The sequence below is a fragment of the Dipodomys merriami genome, unplaced genomic scaffold (genome assembly GCF_024711535.1).
Source record: "Dipodomys merriami isolate MVZ:Mamm:240054 unplaced genomic scaffold, mDipMer1.0.p SCAF_31, whole genome shotgun sequence".
In the NCBI taxonomy this organism is placed as follows: domain Eukaryota; kingdom Metazoa; phylum Chordata; class Mammalia; order Rodentia; family Heteromyidae; genus Dipodomys; species Dipodomys merriami.
In genome coordinates, this window is record NW_027204604.1 from 9896569 (window position 1) to 9918909 (window position 22341).

Sequence of the window (22341 nt, forward strand, 5' to 3'; positions counted from 1 at the left end):
CTTTCCCATTGGCTACAATGGGGACATAGTGGCAGTGAGCCATTTGGAGTCATGCAGACCAAGACAATACCCCAGGTAACAAATAAGGAGTGTGACACAGTCCCAGATTGCTGATGTTCAGACTCTTAGGTGACAGACAGATTCTTATCTATCTTGTGTAACTTGGTATTCCTTAAGGTCTATTATGACAGTAAGACTTATATCTAAAACAAATCAGACATACCTAAAATGTCTTCTCTATGCCATTGCTAACCAATGTTTCAAGGCTCTGTCTAGTGGTGCCTCCTGACAAATGGCCAGCTCAGTTTCAGTGGTATGGTTATCTCTGTGCAACAGTACTCACAGTGTGCAAACATCTGAGCATTGGGTTATCTTTTGCAACACAAAAATGAGGGGAAAATAGAAGAATGAGAGTGTTGTTACTTGTGCTGCACTGGAAGTAGGGATCTCATCCTCTATTAGTAAGAAAGGGGAAGAAATCAGCCATGTGCACGCTTCAGATGTTCATTGAACAGAAGCAGATAGGTCATAGGTTTAATTGTGGAGAAAAGAATAAAATGAAAGACAAGGTACAAAATGTTAAAATACATCAGGTGAAAAATAATCCAAAAAGTTACATACATTATTAATAGAACCTGCCTATTCCGTGTAAAGCTATAATTGGGCTCTCAACTGTTTGATTTTTGTTTATGATTTTAGGAATAAATGATGTATAAAAGTAGAAATTGCCCGGAACTCTCTTCCCCTTGCTGATATCTAGTACATTTGTATGTCTGCCTCATCTCTTCTTATATTAGGATGTACCACATGAATCTGTCATAATGTGACCATCTTTGACCTATAAAAACCAGTAATTGCATATGTTTCACATATGCATATTTTCTAACAAACAGAAAGCTTTTGCATTTGGGGCTCATTTTAATCTTCTTTGTATCTCTTCTAATGCATTAAACATGAGATTATCAATAACAACTTGCCAGGATTGACTTTTATCAACCAATTCTACATGAAACATTTCTAGTTCCATTGAGACTAATATTGGCAGGCTGTCTTATCTTCTATCATTTTACCTGCCTGGCAGGGAATATGGCTAACACTCTCCTTCTCTATCTTTTTGGTAATTTTACTTCTTCCTGTGTTAAGATTTTTATCCCTGACACTGGTGCTTCCCAGGGCAGAGGTCCTGGACTTAGTGCTTTGTTGTTTTCCTCTCCTCTGAGTTCATTTATATCCAATGACAAGGAAGATTCCGCATCACATTTACAAGATTTTCCTAGCTGTTCCCAGTCAGAACCTATAAGCTCAGCAGTACATGTCACCCAGGATGCCTGAGGCCTCACATTCCCCCAAATCCAACCTGTCCAAAGTAGGATCACTATTCAAAACTAGTCTTCTTCCTGCAACATCACTACTCTATAACAGAGACCACAATTCTTCCAAGTTGCCATGTTAGACACACTAGCTCACTTTTATTTTTAACTTTATTTTCCTCTGCTTTGAAAGTGTCAGTGTTTTCCTATCTCTATTAAAACTCTTTCACATTATCCATGAATCTTTTCCCTATTAACCAAAAGTTCCAAAACTCATCTTAATATCCATAGTGGGTGGTTAAGTAAGTACATAAGTAAATAAGTACAGGATAAGATCAGACAGGAAGCTATTGGAATAAGCCATACATAAAGTACAGATGTCCCCTTAGGATTTTACACCATCTTACCCTTTCCTTCTACAATACTTACTCCAACTTTAAATTACATATCTAATAGATTTGTATAACACTAATTTCTTCACTAAAGTGCCATGTGGAAGGGGCAGTCAGAGCTTACTCTTTGCTATATCTTACGGTACAATGAAGGAACTCAAAGAATGTGTATGATCTTAACATCTTAACTGGATAAATATATAAAAACTTTCCCTTGAACAATACTAGATCCTACATGAACTGCTACTATCCCTTGTCCCCTCACACTTCTACCTTCTCCTATCTGCACATGCAGTTCTCTCTCCAACACAAATCTACCATTGAAGTCTAACCTAAGTCCTACTTAAACTTCAGATCCCGCCACAAAAGCTTTATCTATTTAAATGATGCTTTATATCTGACCTCTTATCAGATCTCTATTCCAAATAACACCAATAAAAACTTAATGAGATTACTACCTTATCTTCAATTTGCTTCCTATATTCAAAAATATTTCTTCTCTAACCAGATATGGTGCCTCCATAGATATAAAAAAATCTCTTATCTTCCAATACCTTGTGTAGTACTGAGCACAGAGCTGGCTCTCAATACTCACTGGTCATGTAAGAAAAAAAAAAAAAATCAGATCAGGTACAACTTTATCCGAAAGGAAATAAATTTTTCCAGGCTTGAGGAAAATAATCCTGTTCCTCATATGTGATCTGAATCACAATTCAGATAATTTAGAAATTAGCACATCTGTCTTAATTTTTAATAAGTATGCCCTTCACTGAGAATAAGATACAGCACTAAAACTTAAATTCTATTTTTAAGCTAGGAGGAATGTACCAACAGAATAAATGCAACTTTAAATCATTTTCTAAAGCAAATGATTCTTCCCCCCCACCAAGTCTTCATTTATCACATACTAAAATAACATTTCATTATCAGATGATTCTTTTATCTTAAAGAAAATAGGACTTGGGAAAGATAAAGGACTCTGAAGATAAAACATCTGGTGGAAATTCTCATCTTGGCCAGTGTTGAGCATGTCACACAGTCTTAACTTCTAGGTTCACTACTCAGAGCTGACTTGTAGAGAATTACTGTATCTCTTTCCTGTATTACGAGAGGAATAAACAAAACTAGAAAATCAGGGAAATAGGATACACTTGGCATTTATTCTTAGGTTGATTCATTCATTTACTCATAACACAGTATTTACTGAACACCTACTGTCAACCACATATACTAGGAGATAAATCAAATAAACTTCTATAGTCCATTCAGGAAAGAAAAAATTTTTAAAAGACCATGCTGAATGTCCCAAAAGAAAAACAAATCACAGTGAGAATTCAGTAGATAGAGACCAATCTTTCTTCTGGGAGAATCAGGAACACTTCTGAGATTAGGGAGCAACTGAGATAGATCCCAAAGCTTAGGTTTGGCCTTAGATACACAGAGATGTGACATATGAGTTCATAAGCTCAATTATAGGACACCTACAGCTGATAGTTCTAGTTAGGTAAAGTACCCTGGAACCAAGAAGCAAGGTTGGAAAGCAAGCCAAGGCCAGATGTAGAGGGGTTTGACACCAAGCCAAGGGGTGTGAACTTTTGTGAACAGAGAAGATTTCAGCAAACCCACAGATTACCCAGAGGATGTCTGGGTGAGGCCCGAGGTTCTGCATTTCTAAAAACTCAGATGACGCAGGTGCTAGTAGCTGACAACTTTCAGGTCAAAAACATGCAAAATGCGAAATCACTAAAAGTTTTGCACAGAGAAACTGCCCAATCCTCAGTGTGTTTCAGAAAGACTAACTAAGTCTTTTCCTTTTTTCTTTTCTTCAGTCCTGGGGTTTGAACTCAAGTCTCATACTGAAAGACTAAATCTGATTTTGCTGGACCAAGCAGGCTAGAATGGGGAGAGGTTGTTTACTATGGTCTTGAGTATTGGCTCTTCCCAGAATAGAAAGCATCTATAAAATCCTGTTACCTAAGCCACACTATTCCAGATTCTCATTTAATTGTTCTGGAGCAGGCCCCAGATTTCTATATTTGTGAAGTTGTATGGAGAATTTTGAGGTGCATACAAGGTTGAAAACCTCTGCTTTAGAAGACCAGCAATGCATACTATATTGTAATCATTCAGGAAAAAAAAATATAATGATCTAAGGTAGGATAAGGGCAATGATTATAGAGTGAAAGAATTGGATATGTAAAATACTGTAAGTGGGAAGGAATAAGCCTTAGTAATTGCTTAGTCAGGGATTCAGATGTATGACTACATTAGTTACTTCTGGTTAAAGATAGTTTGGTAAATGGTTAAAAGTATAGAAACTAAAGCCAGCTTTTCTTAACCTCTTTTCACTTCCCCCATTTATCAATTAGGAATAATTACAACTAACATATGGAGTTATTTGTGCAAACCTATATGTAAAGCCTTTAAACCCATGCCTGGCTCACATCTATTCTGATCTCTCCAAGATGTACTACTGCCCATAAGTCTGATGCAGAGAAAGAAAAGTCCTTGAGGGCTTTCACTTAATTTGAAGTCATGAGTTCATAAATCCAACTAGATCAAGTGGTACCTCTGCCTCCCCTACCCCTCACCCCACTCAAGGTCTCTTCAAATCAACAGCCACAGAGTTCCTACTTAAATTGCTGGTCCTTGGTGCTGCGAGTCTTGGCCAGAAAGCGCTCAGCCAGCTTCTCCAGGTTTCGGGAATAGTCCATTTCAATTTCTGCCTTCTTCCGGAAGAAGTCCTGCAGGTCTTGTAGTAGCTGCACCCGGAGCTCACACTGCTGGTCCAGGCACTTCATCTGCTCTGTGAGCTGAGCCCGGATCTCTGCAAGAAAACAAGGGAACATGTTAGTCATGGACAGCCTTAAACAAACCTCACACATTCAGACATTCACCACCTTCCATTTACCTGTCCCTATCCCTTGAGGGATTCAAAGCCCTTAATTTAAAAGCCTATGGGCTGGGAAGGTGACTCAGTAGAGTGCTTGCCTTGCATGCATGAGATCCTGGATTCAATTCCTCAGCATCACATAAGCAAAAAGAAAAAAGCCGGAAGTGGCTCTGTGGCTCAAGTGGTAGAGCCCTGAGCTGAAGAGCTGAGGGACAGGGTCCAGGCCCAGAGTTCAGGCCCCACGACCAGACCAAAGGAAAAAAAAAAAAGTGGTAGGAACTTCTTTATCACCATTTTAAAGATGAGAATATGGAGTCTGAAAGTCAAGCTAGTAAGTGGTCAGCTGTAATTCAAACCCAAATAAACCTCAATTTCAAAATGGTTTTAGAATCCTCATAAATTATGGTAAGGATCAGGATTTTTTAAAAAGGTAGAAAGGGACTCATTCAAAGTTTGATGGTAGAACAAAATAAATCATTCCAAATCAATCTGATTTCATAATTTCCAACGTGACAAAATATAAACTATTCTTTAAGAAGTTGACTTGGTGCCAAGTACCAGTGACTCACACCTGTAATCCTAGCTATTCAGGAAGCTAAGACTAGTAGGATCCAGATTCAAGGCCAGTTGAGGCAGGAAAGTTTGAGATACCCCTTCTCACCCAAGAGCTGGGTAGAGAAGTGCACATCTGTTATTCTAGCTACTAGAGGAAGCCTAAAATGGACAAATCCTGGCTCAAGTGAACCTGAGCAGGAAGTGAGACCTTTATCTCAAAAATAAGCAGTACCAAAGAGGGCTAGAAGTGTGTTGTAGTGGAGTGCCTGCCTAACAAGCATGAGGTCATGAAGTTTTGTTGTTGTTGTTGTTGGTGGTGGTGGTGGTCATGGGGTTTGAACTCTGTCTGGGCCTGGGTGCTGTCCCTGAGCTCTTCAGCTCAAGGCAAGCACTCTACCACTTGAGCCACAGTCTGGTTTTCTGGTGGTTTATTGGAGATAATAGTCTCACGGACTTTCCTGCCTGAGCTGGACCTCGATTCTCAGATCTCAGCCTCCTGAGTAGCCAAGATTACAAGCATGAGTCACCAGTGCTAGGCTAGGTCGTGAGTTTTAAACCTCAGTATTAGGCAGGGAAGGAGGAAGGAGAGCTGACTTGGAGGCTGAGGTGTAGCTCAGTGATGGGAGTTCTTGTCTAGCATTCATGAGGCTCTAAGTCTGATCCCCAGCAACTAAAATGCACAAATACTCAGTTAACTTGGAAAAAAAAAAAGAGATCTTTTTCACTATCAAATACCACTCAAAGCAGTTGTTTCATCTTCATAGATGTTCCAGAGCCTCTATTCTGTCAGAGGTAGAAGTGTTTCTGGTTAAGCTCCAGCCTGGCAGATTTCTGGTTAGTTATCCTGTGCCCACCCCTAGCAAACACCATCCCTATGGGACTATGGAACAGCAATGGCAGCTCCAGATGCAAACATACCTGCCTTGAATGCAACATTTAATGTTTTACTGACAAGAGACCTGGCACTTGTAGGAAGCAGCCTGCCAAATTAGACTGCTTTCCAGCTCAGAGAAGGCCTGCAGTGTGTATCCTACTGACGATATGTCCCAATCCACATCTGTGTCAAAATGGAACGATTTCTTTTATCCTTTTTCCCTGCAAGTGTTTTCCATACAAGCATTAGTATGCTTGGGGGGAAAGGAGCATCTATATCTGCCTTTCCTTACAAATCCATTTCCTAAAAGTAAAGTCATGGCAAAGTTTTCTGTCTGTGCTAATGAAATGCATGACAGTGGCAGGTGAGGAAGAAGGAGGTATCTAGGGTTTTTTTTTTTGTTTTTTTTTTTTTAATCTGTGTTGCAGATAATTCAGAGGCAATTCCAAGAACGAGGCAATGATGCCAAAAGGTTTGCAACCAGTCCTTAAAGCAAGGATAACTAAAGGTATACTTGGTTTTTGCCTTAGAATAGCTAGAGGTTGATAATTCATCCTCATCTTTCATGTTTCTGTTTCTTCAGGTATCATTGGATAGCACGTCTTTGCTCCTTTGTGGATAATCTCAGCTGATCTGTTAAGTGTAGTACGCCCTCTTCATCCCCACACCTCTTTGCCAACCTCCAATGCCAGCCAACCCAACATAACCTCACCTGAACTGAAACTGAGCACGGGAGGATTGTTTCAAGCAGACAGAAGGCTGCGCAGAAAAGCCGCCTACCTCATCATTCATCAGAGCTCTCTTGTTCTGTGTATTTTGGAGTCTGATTACAAGGACACTGGAGGAAGGGGGGAAGATCTGCAGAGGTCATGTCAGGCATCTGGTTCTTGCTAGGGATTTCTGGGTCTCTTAAAGGCAACAGCTCCTGTCAAGAGGTATCTATCCCCTGCCTAGATATTAGTGAAAAGCTAGCAGTAATAGCCACTGAGTAGGCACTGATGGCATTCAAAAGGCTCTCTGATAGTACCTAAAAACTTGTCCACTAAAGAATAATCTCTTAGGGCAAAAAGGTTTGCTAGGTACCTAATCAGGAACAAAGGTACAAAGGAGATATGAGGACACTGGAACTGTTAGAGCCCAGTGAGACATTTACTTAGTCTTTGCCTCAATTATTTCAGTAACCAAGAGAGAAGAAAGAAACTGCAGATCTGAGGTTCGAGACCAACTCCCCTGAAATTCTAGAAGCAGGCCACTCCAGAGTTGTCCCATACAAGGAAAAAGTGCATATTTGTTTCTCTGAGGTATTAAGACACTCCAAGCACATCTAGCCAGCATGGAACTCAACCTTTCTCAGGTTCTTCAATGGCAGACAGGGTAGCATGAACTGCACATACCCAGCCACCCTGGGCCCTTAAGGGAAAGGTTTACTGAACATATGCTATAAGCCTATAGTTATTGTATCTCATTTAATTCTCATGAACAGAATATAGGATCCTGCCCCTTGTCTTCAATAGATATGGCAAATTGAAGTTAAATGTATTATTTATATACCAAAAGGGCCATACATCTAAGTGAAGTTAAATTAATGTATGTCTTTTAACAGAGGTTGACAGTGGAGCAGGGAAATAAAAAACAGAGCACTACATGAGCCTTAGACATATATCTGGGTAAATGGCCCCTGGAACAAGGCTTCTCCACTTTCCAGCTGAAGGGTGATCCAGGACCCCAGGATCAAGTTGAGACTCACTAGCTAGCCCATGTTTTGATTAACCTATACCAAACTAGACCCCTTCTCCATTTCCTTCATCTACTGTCCAGGGCCACTTGGAAGAAAAGTGTTTTCCTTGTAGGTGTACAGGACAGAGAAAGGAAGAAAGCAATATCCACACCCTGGCCACAAGAAGAACTGCTAATGGATCCCACCTGTCACTGTGGTTTGTGACAGGATACCACTGAGGGTCCCCCCTTCCCCACAACTTGCCTGGAAGAAGTACATCCCCCTCTTGCTGTCATCCTTAGAGCATCCACAGATATTCAGGCAGACTCTAACCACCCCCACCCTGAGGCCTACTGCTTCAAGACAGAATGGCTGCTTTGTCCAGAGCAGAATGTACCGCTTCAGGCTTTGCTGCTGCTACTACTACTGCTCCTATTGCTGCTGCTAAGACAAACAATGGTCCCCAAGAAGGCAGCTGTGCCAGCCCTGGTCCTTTGTCCATGCATACAGGAGCAGGAAACAATAAGCCACTGAATGCCAGCATATCTGGGCCATGTGCCCAAGTTAGAGGCACTCTGGCCTACCCTACAAACCACAAGGGCAACAAGAAGAAAGAGATAATTTATAAAAACATGGAGGGCTGCCTCACAGTTCCCTTGTGTACTCAGGCAAGTGTGCATGTGCACATGTGAGTGCACTCAAAGACACATCAGCTATCCCACACTTTGCCATGCCAACCCAAGAAGGCTTTCCAAATGCACTTTGGAGTTGGGTAAGGTTCTGGGCCCCTGCGAAGATAGTACTCTTGGAGATTCTTACCTGACAGCTGCATGGGGAAAAAAGTCAAGCCCTAACTTTCTATAAGCATCTGTGTCTTCAAAGGTATGAAAGATTCCTGACTATCCATAAAGCCAAAGTATTAAGGTTACCATAAACTTCCTGGAGTGATGAATGGCTGCCTAGAAATCAAATATTACCTCCCCAAACCCCTCCTATGTGACAGATGCTGGGTGATGGTGACAAAGGACACCAACACAGGCCTAAGCCCTTCCCTAATGAGTATGGTTTCAAAAAAGGACAAGAAAGCAAAGTCTTCTTGTTTTTGCCTTGATAATTCTCTATGTATGTGTGTGTGTACACGCATGCATACATGCATGTTTGCATGCTAGTCCCAGGTTTTGAACTAAGGGCCTGAGTGCTTTTCCTGAGCTTTTTGCTCAAGGCAAGCTAGCACTTTACCACTTGAGCCACAGCTCTACTTTTGGTTCTTTGGTTGTTAAGTGTCTCAAGGACATTCCTTCCCCAGACTAGCTTCAAACCATGATCTTTGGATCTCAGCCTCCTGAGTAGCTAAGATTATAGGCATGAGCCACTGGTGAATAGCTTTCTTTGAATAATCTTTACTGTAACAAAGCCATGGAAATAATCCCCAACCTGAAGAACTGAAACTTTAACATGACTAGGAACAGAAACAAATCAAGTAACAAGCATAAGAAAAAATTAATGCTCTCTGACATTTTTTCCGATTGCATGAGTGCATGTGCTTGCGCACATGTGTATGTGTGTGTGTGTGTGTGTGTGTGTGTGTGTGTGTGTGTGTGTGTGTGTGTGTGTGTGTGTGTGTGTTTAAAGGACACTTGAATAAAAATTTCAGCTTCCCTAAAGAGACTCAAGTTTTTAAACAAGTTTTCTGAGAATCGGAGTTGACCTTTGGCTGATATTTCATCATTCAAACATTCAAGTCAACATTTAACTTTTTTGCAATTAAGATACTGTTGATGGTTGCACAATCTTGTAAGTATATTTTTAAAGCCACTGAATTGTACATTTTAAAAATAATGAGTTTTATGGTATATGAAGTTTGTCTTATTTAAAAAAAAAGGAAAGAAAAAGATTTTAAAAATTTAACTCCACCAAGCAGCATATTCTGTGGAGCACCATCCTCCTGTCTACAGGGGAAATGGCCCAACAATCAGGCATGCACGCGCACGCACACGCGTGCGCGCGCACATACACACACACACACACACACACACACACACACACACACACACACACACACACACGAAGACTGCTTAGGTTTCCATTTCTCCATTTGTATGGGCTAAATTAGTTCTGCATTAAATTTCTATCCCTAAAGCAAATCTTGAAAGTTGTCCCTCTGGACAGCAGGCTTGGGTCATGACATTCACACCCATCATTTCTGAAGAGTGTCAGACCTTAGCAAGGAATGTTTATATGCCTGAGTTCAAAACTAGGATAAGCAGACACACCCAACAAAGCTTTTCCTGGGGAACCTGCTGCCTTTTCCACACCTGGCCACAGCTGAGTTACTAACCACTGAGTTACTAACCTGTTTGAAGAAGGCTATTTCCTTCTTGGAAAGAAGGAAAGGGTTATAATAGAATGGAATTGGAAGAAAAACTAGACCTCGCAGAATCCTGAGCATTGAACAAAAGTAGGACTTGACCACGGTGATGATGTAAAGTACAATCTGCACTGGCAAGGCAACACTGTCCTTGCCTCATTTCTAAGGAGAAGAAAATGATGGCGGGCAGGTCAGGAGGAACATGCATTCATTGAGGAAAGGCACTCAGGCAGACATGTCCTTCCCTTCTCCTTGTGCCAGCACCCATTAGGGCCAGGGGCTATGACTCCCACAGGCTCTGCTGGCAGCATGGAACATGAGATCAGCCATTGGGAACCTGACCCAGCTGCCAGTCTTTTCCCACAAAAATCTGTCTCACCTGCTTTTAGCCCTTTTGCAAACACATGATGTCACCTCAGCCATTTCAGGAACATTCATTCCTAGTACCTTTCCAGAAAAATGTTATATAAGAATACAATTGAGGCTTTCATCAGGCTCTACCTTCTATATCTCATACCAAAGCTTCTTATCGCAACAGTAATCAGCCCCTCTCAGAACTGTTCCCTGGGAAGCAAAATGCTAAGATGCCCTGTCAAATCTCACTCTTTACCCTGCTTGGTTTGCCTTTCCACAAATGTAGTAATGGAGGACTCTTAAAAATCCTCACTGGCTAGAGTGAGATCGCAAACTCAGAGAGACAAAGAGTACTGACCAAGATCACACAGCTATTTGGTTGCAGATCCAGCACTGTCACCACGGCAATGTTCTTTCTATTTCTTACTGCAAACATTAGAGTATCTTCCAAATGCTCTGGGACTACAAGACAAGGGTCCCCTCACAAAGTCAACAGGATAATGGGTAGTTGAAAAGAAACAAAAATATATAGCCAAAGAGATTCTAAAAGAACAATATAAATAAATGAGGCATGCACCTATACTGGAAGAGCACAGAAGGGAGACACAGAATCACCCTCAATCTATTTGCCATACCACATCCTTCTGCAAGTATCCATATTACTTATCTCTGAGTAGTCACTGTTCCAAGAAAAGGCTAGCAAACTACTTTCAGTAAACTAGAAAGCAAATATTCTTCCTCAAAGCCTGTGACTAGCCTTTTTCCTCATGGTATCATTCCATTGAAGAAAGAACAGAAATACAAGGACATAAGCTACTCCAAACCAAGGCTTCTGGAACAATTGTTTTCCATTCCTTACATCCATGTCTTTCTTAGCCTTAGAATATGTGCTTCTGCTAAAACCTGTTCCTCTACTCTCTTCTCCAAAGATGGTGGATATTACCTCCAGGCCTTGGCTCAGAGCTAGGCCCATTGACAATGAATGTCTGAGACTGCTGCCACCATCTAGAGCTACTCTACTGCTTGAGCCACACCTCCTCTTTTGCCTTCTTGCTAGTTAACTGAATATAAAAATCTCTTGAATTTATATGCCAGGACTAGCTTTGAACTGTGATCCCCAGATCTCAGTCTTCTGAGTAGTTTGGATTACAAGTATGAGCCACTGGAACCTGGCTAAAGTATAACTTTTGAAGGTTCAGGGAATTCATGGGAACTCGTGTTATAAACATAAGAAGATTCCATTTCTTGAGAGAAAATTTGTTTTAATTTACTAATATACTCCTGGACCCAGAAACTTGGCATATAGCAGGTCTTAAATGTATAAAGGGAAGGAAATAAAGGGAAGAAACTGAAGTCTAAATGAGTATTCTGAGGATGAGTGGCTTATTCCTAACTAAAAGGTAAAGAGAAAATATTCCAAAGGGAGATTAAAAACCTAAGCCTGGAAGTAGGAACGTCTGAGTGTGGCCTCCTCCTGGAGCAATGAGGAAGATGGCCTCAGTAGAGCAAAGGATAACTCAGGGCCTGATCTACACCATACCAGGTGCAAAGGAAGTGCCAAAGGCCAGTAGAGGAGTTTCAAGCAGCCAATACAAGTTGGTGAAAGTTGTATCAGGATGAAAACAATACAGAGCTAAAGGATGATCCCACAAAGAAGGTCTGCTGGGTGGATTCTTAGGCCTTCTTAATGAGGGAGCAAACTAATGAGCACCAGGGCTGAATGGTAGAGAGATTAAAACAAATAGAATTCCATGAGTGGAAAAAATCCCCCTGCATACTCACAGTGATTCTCAAAATAATTTAACTTTAGATTTGGTGACCCTAAAGCTAGTGATTCTAACCATTATTTCCTCTATGGTGGTGGAAGGCAAGAGAGACCTTTGTATTCAAAGTAAAATAGTAATCTTTAACGGGGAAGGGGAAGTGTGTGACTAGAGTACCAGCCTCCCTGGGTTTCCTTTTCACTGTAGATCTCTCTCTCTCAAGCTGTAACTTTGGACATCTTCAAAACTGTCTTGTCTAGTAGATTATCCCAAAGCTAGGGAAGGCCCTCTCCTCCCCCTACATAAACTCCACACTACCTAAAAACAATGCATGCAGCTTTGGAGACAAAGTGAAACCAGCCAGTGAAAGGAGAAAAAGAAAAATAGCCCTATGAGTTTCCAAAGGCCGTTCAGTCATCCATTAACTTTCCAGCCCCCAAGTGAAAGCAAAGAAAGCAACCCTGGGAAGGCTGAGAGGCGGAGGGTGTGGAGGGGGATATCTCAATGAACTTTAATCATCTCGATTGCTCTGGCAGGCCGCCTTGGCTCTTTCAAGTGACTCAATAGCAAAGGCAGAGACAAAGCCTCCCAGATGAACAAGCTGCCACATCAAATGCCAAAGTAGTAATTTTAGTCACAGGCCTTGCCGGAGATGTTTAAGAAACACAATTCCCAACGTCCAAAATCTAGAATTAACTTATACTCTAAACTGATGATGTGGAATGAGAAGACCAACAGCTCCTCTGGGTAATATCACCGATGCTCCCTAATTGCTAGAGAACACAATAACTGGCTAGGCACCTCTACCCTCAAGCATTTATCTGTCACCATCTCTGGGCAAAGACCTAGATGATGAATCAATGGAACACACATGAATGTAAGCCATTTACACAAGAAAATATATGCTGCTGTCTTACTCTCAAGGAGTTAATAATCTAAAGGAGATCAATGCAAAAGTGCAACCCTGTAAACAGGGGCACAGCAGGTGCCAGAATAAGAGTCCCAGACCAAGTTCAGACAGGAGGTCACTCTAAGGAAGTACACATATAGGTTAGCCTTGAGGCCTTGACTTGAGGAGGGTTAAAAGGGACAAGAGGGCCAGGGAGAAAGGATGGAGGCAGGAGGCACACAGGCAGATGAAGCTCAGTAGGTGAAGCTGTGAAAACACTGGAATGAGACCACAAAAAAGGTGTGAAGGCAGCCAGGGCCACTGGAGAGGCCCCTGTGTGCTTGATGAGTTGAGCAGATACAAGTGCAGACGGAAAGAGCTCTGGTGCTGATACACAAACCAAGAGTTTTGAAAACAGGATAACCAAAGGAGAGTTAAAATCCAAGGAATTTCCTACCAAACAACTCCTGAAAAGACCAAATGCCAATTCAAACATGTCAAGTGTATCGAAAGACAACTTTGATAAGTACAGTCAACAGTACCAGCAAAGTTAGATGGGAAACAAACCAGAGCAATATTAGAACTTAATCCCTAAATTCCTAGAACTGGCTCTGCAGGGCATACTTCATTTCAAGAAGGACCCAGCTTAGCCTGCCTTATTGGCACATTGTTTCAAGTTCAATAAGCAAGGACCAGGTACCTATTAGTCATCAAGGAGAAGGACAAGCAGAAATGATTAAGGAAGATCAAGATATTCACTTGGTCTGTGAAAATGCCTATGGAGCTTTCTATTAGAAAGGCAGTTTTATTCTGCAGACTAGAGTTCTCAGGAGAGGTTGAATCCAAACATAGACATTTGGGAGTCATCAGCAAATAGATGAGAGTTGGAGAGTGAAGCATGAAAGTGATGCAGATGTCCACAGAGGGCATATGGAATGAAAAAGAAATAGGCCTAGGCCTGAGACACATCCATTTAGGTGGTAAGAAAATGAAAAGATATAACAAGTAGACTAAGAACAAAGACAGATCAACAACAATGTTGTGATATAAGTGTGATAGTGTATACCTATAATCCCAGCACTCTAGAAGCTGAGGTAGAAGAGATCCATGATTAACAGCTTGCTCTGCCAGATGTTTACCCAAGATGAACACAACTGCCTTGCTGCACTGTTTATCCTGCTGTAGCTACAATGGCTGTTCTGGTCCGTTAAATAGCATTCTGCCCCATGCAAATGCTCCATGCCTCTCAGAACCACTGGAATTTTCCTATATCATAAGACTGGGAGAGACCTGTTCATCCAGCAGCCACACAGCCAAGAAAGTCAGAGAAATTCAGATTCCATGAGGTCAAACTCTACCCAATGGGAAATAGGGAGCTGACAAAGGAAATCTGTCCCTCCCCTCTGGATTGCTAATCCATACAATACCTGCACATAGTTCTCAGAAGGTATTCTGAAGGATCAAGCAGTTAGTACTTCATGAAGCTCTGGTAAGCATATAATCAGTGTCTTATGTTTGTTTTCCTTCTCTTTCTCATTCTTCTTTTCTCCTCATCCCTGCTTTCCAGGGATGGCTCTCACATAAAGTGTCAACTTTTGCCTCTAGCTCTCTATTCTAGGGAATCTAGATGAAGACATCCCTCATATGCCAAGCACTGTCTTAGACGCCAGCAGACAGTCCCTTCCTGGATAAAACTTTTTATTGCAATGGAAATATGTACGCAGCATACTTGAACTAACTAAACATTCTTCAAGGACTCAACATATGTGTCAAGTGATTAGTTGACTGGAAGAACTGATTTGTTGACTATAGCTTACTTTTTATGGAAAGGCTTTCTTCAACAAAGTTATATTTATTACTAATTACAAATGCTATTTATTATGTGCTCACTATGTGCTAAGCAAGCTTATATTGAGTCATTATTCAAGAACAAAGGTACATTATCTCACTCAATCTTTAAAAACCTCAGAAGGATACATCTGCAGATGTAAGGCATAATGGTTAAATGCAAAGACTCTATTTAGGAAAAACCTGAGTTTTAATTCATGCATTTGCCAGTAGTGGATCCTTGAACAAGACAATTTCTTTAAGTCTGTTTTCTTATCTACAAAATGGAGTTTGCAACGGCAGCAATTCCAGTGAATTGTGCAGAGCAAAAGGAATAATGTATAAAAAGTACTGAGCCAAGCCTGGTGCCTAGGAAGCACTACTGAGTTAACCAATTGCACATAGATGTGTTTAATTTTAAAATTTTTTTAAAAATAGCCAAGTACCAGTGGCTCACGCCTGTAACCCTAGTCACTCAGGAGGCTGAGATCTGAGGACTGAAGTTTAAAGCCAACCTGGGCTTTAAGTCTGTGAGATATTTTCTCTCCAATTAACTCCAGAAAACCAGAAGTGGCACTGTGGTTCAAAATGATAGAGCACTAGCTTCGAGCAAAAGAGGTCAGGGATACTGTCCAAGCCCAGAGTTCAAGGCCCATGACCACCAAAAAATTTTTAAAAAGGCAAAGGCAATAGTAGCAAATAGTAGCCATGACACTACCAATGGGAGAGATACAGAGAAAAGCCAGAGTGGATGCCAGCTCTAACACTTACTGTATGGCCTTGGGCAAGTTACTTAATCTCAACATTCCCATTTGTAAAATTCTGACAGTGCTACTACTTACTTCATATGTTTTATATTAATAGAACCCAATGTACTGTAATCACTATATCTATATACACATAATTATATAGATATGCATAATTATATATTATATATGATAATATCCATAGAATATATAAATAAGATCTATTTCGGATGTCCTCTGATCTTTTTAATTTTCTGAGCAATAAACTGATAGGAATTAAATAAAACAAATTAATGACTTCAACTTTTACAAGCCAATGTGTGATCTACAAATCTGGACCAACAGTTTGAAAACCTCTAGAATAAACTACATGGCTACCAAAGGCAGAACTAGAATAGAGTCTTCAAACCACTCGTCTCTTTCTTCATGTTTATTATCAAATCAGAAAGGACCCAAGTTTCACTTCTTGCTGGAAAAGAAACTGTACATTCCGGATTCTCCACCCAGCCCCAGCCCCAGCCCTTCTACTGTTCACGTGAATGTTAGAAATCCAGAGAGCACCAGGGAACCAGCACCAGGAACACACACTTCTGGTGTGTGCAAGCATTGCCCAATCCAAGGTTCCCTGCCTCATCAGAAAGAGTCTGAGACCTTTTCTTTTGAGTTTCATCTTCCTGAGTCTGAGGCCCAGTAACTGTAATTACCCAGTGGTCCTCTGGAGCAAAGTTATTGCTAGTCTAATACAATAAAGAGATGTCTTGGGCTGGGAAGGTGGCCCAGTGGTAGAGCGCGTGCCTTGCATGCCTGAGGCCCTGGGTTCGATTCCTCAGCACCACATAAGCAAAAAGAAAAAAGCCGGGAGTGGTGCTGTGGCTCAAGTGGTAGAGCGCTAGCCTTGAGCTGAAGAGCTGAGGGACAGTGCTCAGGCCCAGAGTTCAGGCCCCACGACTGGAAAAAAAAAAAAAAAAAAAAAAAGAGATGTCTTTATGTTAGGTAAATGGATTATAAGCAAACCAGATAAACCAAATTAACAATACTGTGTGTGTGTGTGTGTGTGTGTGTGTGTGTGTGTGTGTGTGTGTGTGTGTGTGTGTGTGTGTGTGTGTTAAGAGTTCTTCTCTTTTAGCAATGAGAGTAAATAATATCTGGTATTTGTGGCAAAGTAATAGAAGAGAGTGGGAAGAGGGGGGAATGCAGCTGGCCATGAGCTGTTCATTGGTCGTGAGCTGATTACTGAAGCTGGACAGTGGTATGTGGGAGTTAGTAACATTATTCTCTCCCTTTTTGCTTATTTTTTTTTGACATTTTTCATAATGAAAAGTTCTTTGAAATCTAATTAAAAGCATGAAAAAGACTGGGCTCACAGTGACTGTAAATGAAGAAGATAAATGAAACAAAAAATATCCAAAGAACTGTATCTGAGAGTAGAAAAGGCACTCCATCCCATTCACAGGGAAATGTACATTGAGCAATCAACATTAAGACATATGGATGTTCCCAAGTTTTTGACTTGGGAGTAGTGGTACACACCTGTAATCCCCACACTGAGGAGGTAAGCAGGGAGATCCTGAGTTCAAGGCTAGCCTATACTACATAGGGAGACTGTCTTGAGAGGAAAAAAAAAAAAAGACAAAGGAAGAAAGACAAATGGAGAAAAAGAAAACTGGGGAGAAACCAAGCTGGTCTCAGATTTTCTATAACAGTATTGAAAGCCTAAAGACAATGGAACCATGTCTTTAAAAACTCCAAGAGAGAGCAACTTTGATCCAAAAATATTATGACAAGCTGAGTCACCACTCAAGTGTAAAAAAGAGACACTCTCCAGCTTGAAAGATCTCACCCTAGGAAGCACTCATGAATCGCTTGAGGAGGAAACCCTGTACCCAGAAGATCAATCATAACAAGGACACAGACACAGGAAAGCCAGGATAAAAGACAGAACAGATGCTTAGATGAGACACTGAGTCCAAAAAGGGGGAGCATGTAGGTTGGAATGTAAATGTTCACAACCCTGAGAGGAAAAATAGACATAAGCTATAAAAACTGGAATAAAGGTGTAAGAAAGTGCAAAAACATGAACTTGGAGTCTTCCCAAGGAATCAGCCAGTCCCTCTCAAAGGAAAGATAAAGCTAAGAATGTAGTTAAAAATATTAATAGCAACTTCAGCATTCTAATGGTTTTCATAATTGAATCCTTAACCTTGGAGAGAATTTGAAAACTATTACTATTGTATTTGGTAGAAAGAAACGTCTGAAATTCAACAGCTTTTCCACTTTTACTTTCTTCTGTTAAATTCAGGTAAAAGTCCAATTTCTTTTACTTTTATAGAGAGCATATGGCCTTGGTGAAACCTCTTGGTGTAATTAATACACACTAAAAAAAAAAAAAAAGATAGGAAAGTAAAACAGGCTTTGTTATGCAGGCAGGTATCAGCACCAGGGGACTTGTCAGGATGAAACAAAAATAATGTGGTCCAAGTAGTTTATTTGTATGTATAAGAACAGAACAATGAAACCTAAAAGGAATGTTTTGGAAGTGGGAGAGGGTAAGGGAGAATGATAGAGGGAGTAAGTCTGTGCATGTATATAAATGTTACAATTAACAAACCCTCTTGTACACATAATATATATGAATAAAAGTCCCTTGAAAGAGAGAAAGAGAGAATATTGCTTAGTGCCATTATTATAAAATTAGCAAACCCCAAATTAGGAGACAAAAAAATTAATAAAGAAATTAAGGAAATAGTGACTTAAAAACTATCCAAAGAATTGATGAAAGAAAAAACTAAGTTCTTTGAAAAAATTGAAAACTCATAAAACACTAGTTAATTTGACCAAAAAAAGCAGAGAAGAGAGTCAAATTAATAAAATTACACATGAAAAAGAGAATATCCCCACAAATATCAATGAAATCTAAAGGTTTGTGAGGAAGTACTATGAGAAGCTTTAAAAAAAAGTAGAAAATAAAGTTGATAACTTTCTAGATGCAGCTGACTTACCAACATTGAACCAAGAGCCTATACACCACTTAAACAGACCTATGACAAACAATGAGATGAAGGAGCAATAAAGAGTCTGCCAACAATGGAAAACCTAGGGCTGGATGGATTCATTGCAGAATTCTATTGTATCTTTAAAGAAGAACTGCTTCCAATACTCTTCAAATTCTTCCATGAATTAGAAGAGAAGGAATGCTACTAAATTCATTCTATGAAGCCAGAATTTCACTCAATCTAAAATCAGAGACACAAGTAAAACAGAATTATAGACCAATCTCTTTGACGAACAATGAGGCAAAATCTGGTTTGCAAGATATCATTACAAACCAAATTCAACAATACATTAAAAACATCAAATACCAAGTTTATTTTACCCTAGAGATGCAGTGATGGTTCAACATACATAAATCAATACATATATTGTAAATATATCACATAAACAGAATCAAGGTTTTAAAAATCACATGATCATCTTAACTGATGCTAAAAAAGCCTTTGACAACATTTGACTTTTTTTTTTAATTTTATTTTATTTTATTTTAGAACATACTGTACAGAGGGGTTACAATTACATGGGCAGGATAATGCCTACATTTCTTACCAAGCATTGCAGCCTCCTCCTTTGTTTACCCTTCACCTCCCTTCCCAGCCTCCCCCCTCCCCCCCACCCAATCATACCCCCCTCCCCCCCACACACCGACATTGTAAAGCTGGTTTTGACATGACATTTTGTACTTCTCATTGTTGCAACAGGTCCACCTGAATCCTTAAACGACTTGTTTTTCCCCATCTCCCCCACATGTTATACCGACATCAAATATAGTGAAAGCGGGGGTTACACTGTGGGGGAGGGACATACAAAGCAACAAAGAAATAATCTTATAAATGCGTTAGAAACACATGCATGAAAGAAACGAAAACATTAAAATATACATATTTAAGGGTTCGTTTTCCTAACATCACATTATCTGACCTTTTCCGCTTGACTCATACCTATACTAGATATTGCAAATAAGGGAAACCATGGGACCTATGTTTCTTTGGGCCTGGCTTACTTCACTTAATATAATTTTTTCCAAGCCTTTCCATTTCCTAACAAATGGGGGCAATGTCATTCTTTCTGATGGAGGCATAGAATTCCATTGTGTATATATACCACATTTTCTTGATCCATTCATCTACTGAGGGGCATCTGGGTTGGTTCCATATCTTAGCTATGGTAAATAATGCTGCAATAAACATAGTTGTGCTGGTAGCTTTAGTGTGGTCTTGTTTGTAAACATTTGGGTAAATGCCCAAAAGTGGGATTGGTGGATCATAGGGGAGATCTATGTGAAGTCTTTTGAGGAACCTCCATACTGCTTTCCAAAGTGGTTGAACAAGTTTACATTCCCACCAACAATGAAGTAAGGTTCCTTTCTGTCCACATCCCCTCCAGCATCTGTTGTTGTTAGAGTTCTTGATTTTTGCTGTTCTAACTGGAGTGAGGTGATATCTCAATGTTGTTTTGATTTGCATTTCTTTTATGGCTAGGGATGTTGAACATTTCTTCATGTGTCTATTGGCCATCCTTCTTTCTTCTTCAGAGAAGCTTCTCTTTAAGTCTTTCGCCCACTTATTTATTGGGCAGTTGTTTCTTTGAGGATTTGTTGTTGGGTGGTTTAATTTTTTGAGTTCCAAGTATATTTTAGATATGAGACCCTTGTCTGTTGTATGGCTAGTAAAGATCTTCTCCCAATCGGTGGGCTTTCTATTGATCTTGCTAGCTATGTCATTTGCCCTGCAGAAGCTCTGCAACCTTATGCAATCCCATTTGTCCAACCTTTCTTTGATTTGTTGTGTTTCCGGGTCTCTATTCAGAAAATTTCGGCCTGAGCCAAGGAGACCTAGGGTTTCTCCTATTCCATCCTGTAATGTTTTCAGAGTGTCTGCTTTGAGTTCAAGGTCTTTGATCCATTTGGAGTTGATTCTGGTGCAGGGTGATATATAAGGATCTAGTTTTAGTTTTCTACATGTAGTTAACCAATTTTGCCAGCACCATTTACTGAAGAGGCTGTCTTTCTTCCATTCTATTGTTTTAGCTTCCTTATCGAAGATTAGATGGCTATAGGTCTGTAGGTTCATTTCTGGGTTTTCAATTCTATTCCATTGGTCCTGAGGTCTGTTCTTATGCCAATACCAAGCTGTTTTGATTACTATGGCTTTATAATAGAGTTTGAAATTTGGTATTGATATTCCTCCAGGAGTGTTCTTTCCGTTGAGGAGCGTTTTTGCTATTCAGGGTCTTTTATTGTTCCATATGAATTTTTGGATTGCCTCTTCTATTTCCTTGAAGAATGAGGGTGGAATTTTGATAGGTATCGCGTTGAATTTGTAGATAGCCTTGGGGAGTATTGCCATTTTCACGATGTTAATCTTGCCAATCCAGGAGCATGGGAGGTTTTGCCATTTTTTAAGTTCTGTGTTGATTTCCTTTTTCAAGATTTTATAGTTTTCATCGTAGAGGTCCTTCACTTCTTTAGTTAAGTTAATTCCTAGGTATTTTATTTTTTGTGGGGCTATTACAAATGGAGTTGCTTTAACATTTGACATTTTTAATGATAAAAGCAGTGAAGAAATAGAAGTGATGTACCTGAATTTGATAAAGACTATACTTGACAAATCTCTATCTAACATCATATTAAACAGGGAAAAACTGAAATTTCTTTAGGAATGAGACAAATGTGTACTCTTCCCACTCTTATTCAATATGATACTAGAGTTCCTAACCAGAGCAATAAGACAAGAGGAAAGAAAAAATAATATTCAAATAGGTTGAAGAAGAAATCAATTTATCACTATTTGAAAATGATATAACAGATCTTATAGACCCTACAGTTTCCACCAAAAAATTTCAAGATCTGATAAACACCTCTGGAAATGTAGCAGGAAAGCAATCTACAGACTCAATGTAATAGCCATAAAGTCCTAATGTCATTCTTCACAGAAACAGAAAAAGCGATCCAAAAATTCATATAAAAACATGGAAGATCCTGAGTAGAAAAAAAAATAATCCTGAGTAAAAGAAACAACACTGGAGTATCACAACACTAGACTTCAAATTACACTACAGAAGCAGTAACAAAAACAGAATGGAAGGTCTACAAACAGACACAAAGAAAACTAGAACACAACACCTCAGAATAAACTCAGAGCTACAACCATCTAATTTTTAACAAAGGAGCAGAAAACATACACTGGAGAAGACAGCCTCTTCCACAAATGGCACTAGCAAAACTGGTTATCTAGCTGGAGGACACTGAATAGACCCCTCTCTCTGACCCTGTATAAAGGTCTACTCCAAATAGATCAAAGAATTCAAAGTACAACCTAAAACTCTACATGAGAAAACTCTAAAAGGGACTCTGATTGCCCAGAAAATAAGAGCAGGAATTAACACATATGAAACTACATCAGATTAAGTTTCTGCACGGCAAAAGAAATAATCACCAGTACCAAAGGACAACTAACAGAATCATAAAAAGGAAATCTTTGCTGGTTATTCAACAGATAAAGAATTAAGACCTCAAAAAATAAGATAGAAAAACAAGAAATAATTCATATAGTAAACAAGCAAATGAATTAGACAGTTAGTTCTCGAAGAAAGTACAACTG

The 22341-nt window shown here is 39.9% G+C and overlaps 1 protein-coding gene across 4 annotated transcripts in view; it reads right to left on the reverse strand.

Moving 5' to 3' along the window:
• The window catches only part of Srgap2 (SLIT-ROBO Rho GTPase activating protein 2), a 250890-nt gene that overhangs the window by 145312 nt on the left and 83237 nt on the right, over positions 1-22341 (reverse strand). For all 4 annotated transcript variants that reach the window (XM_070041646.1, XM_070041645.1, XM_070041648.1 and 1 more), the window contains exon 3: positions 4337-4529. In XM_070041646.1, coding sequence (XP_069897747.1) covers positions 4337-4529 — 193 coding nt within the window. The remainder of the gene's footprint in view (positions 1-4336; positions 4530-22341) is intronic.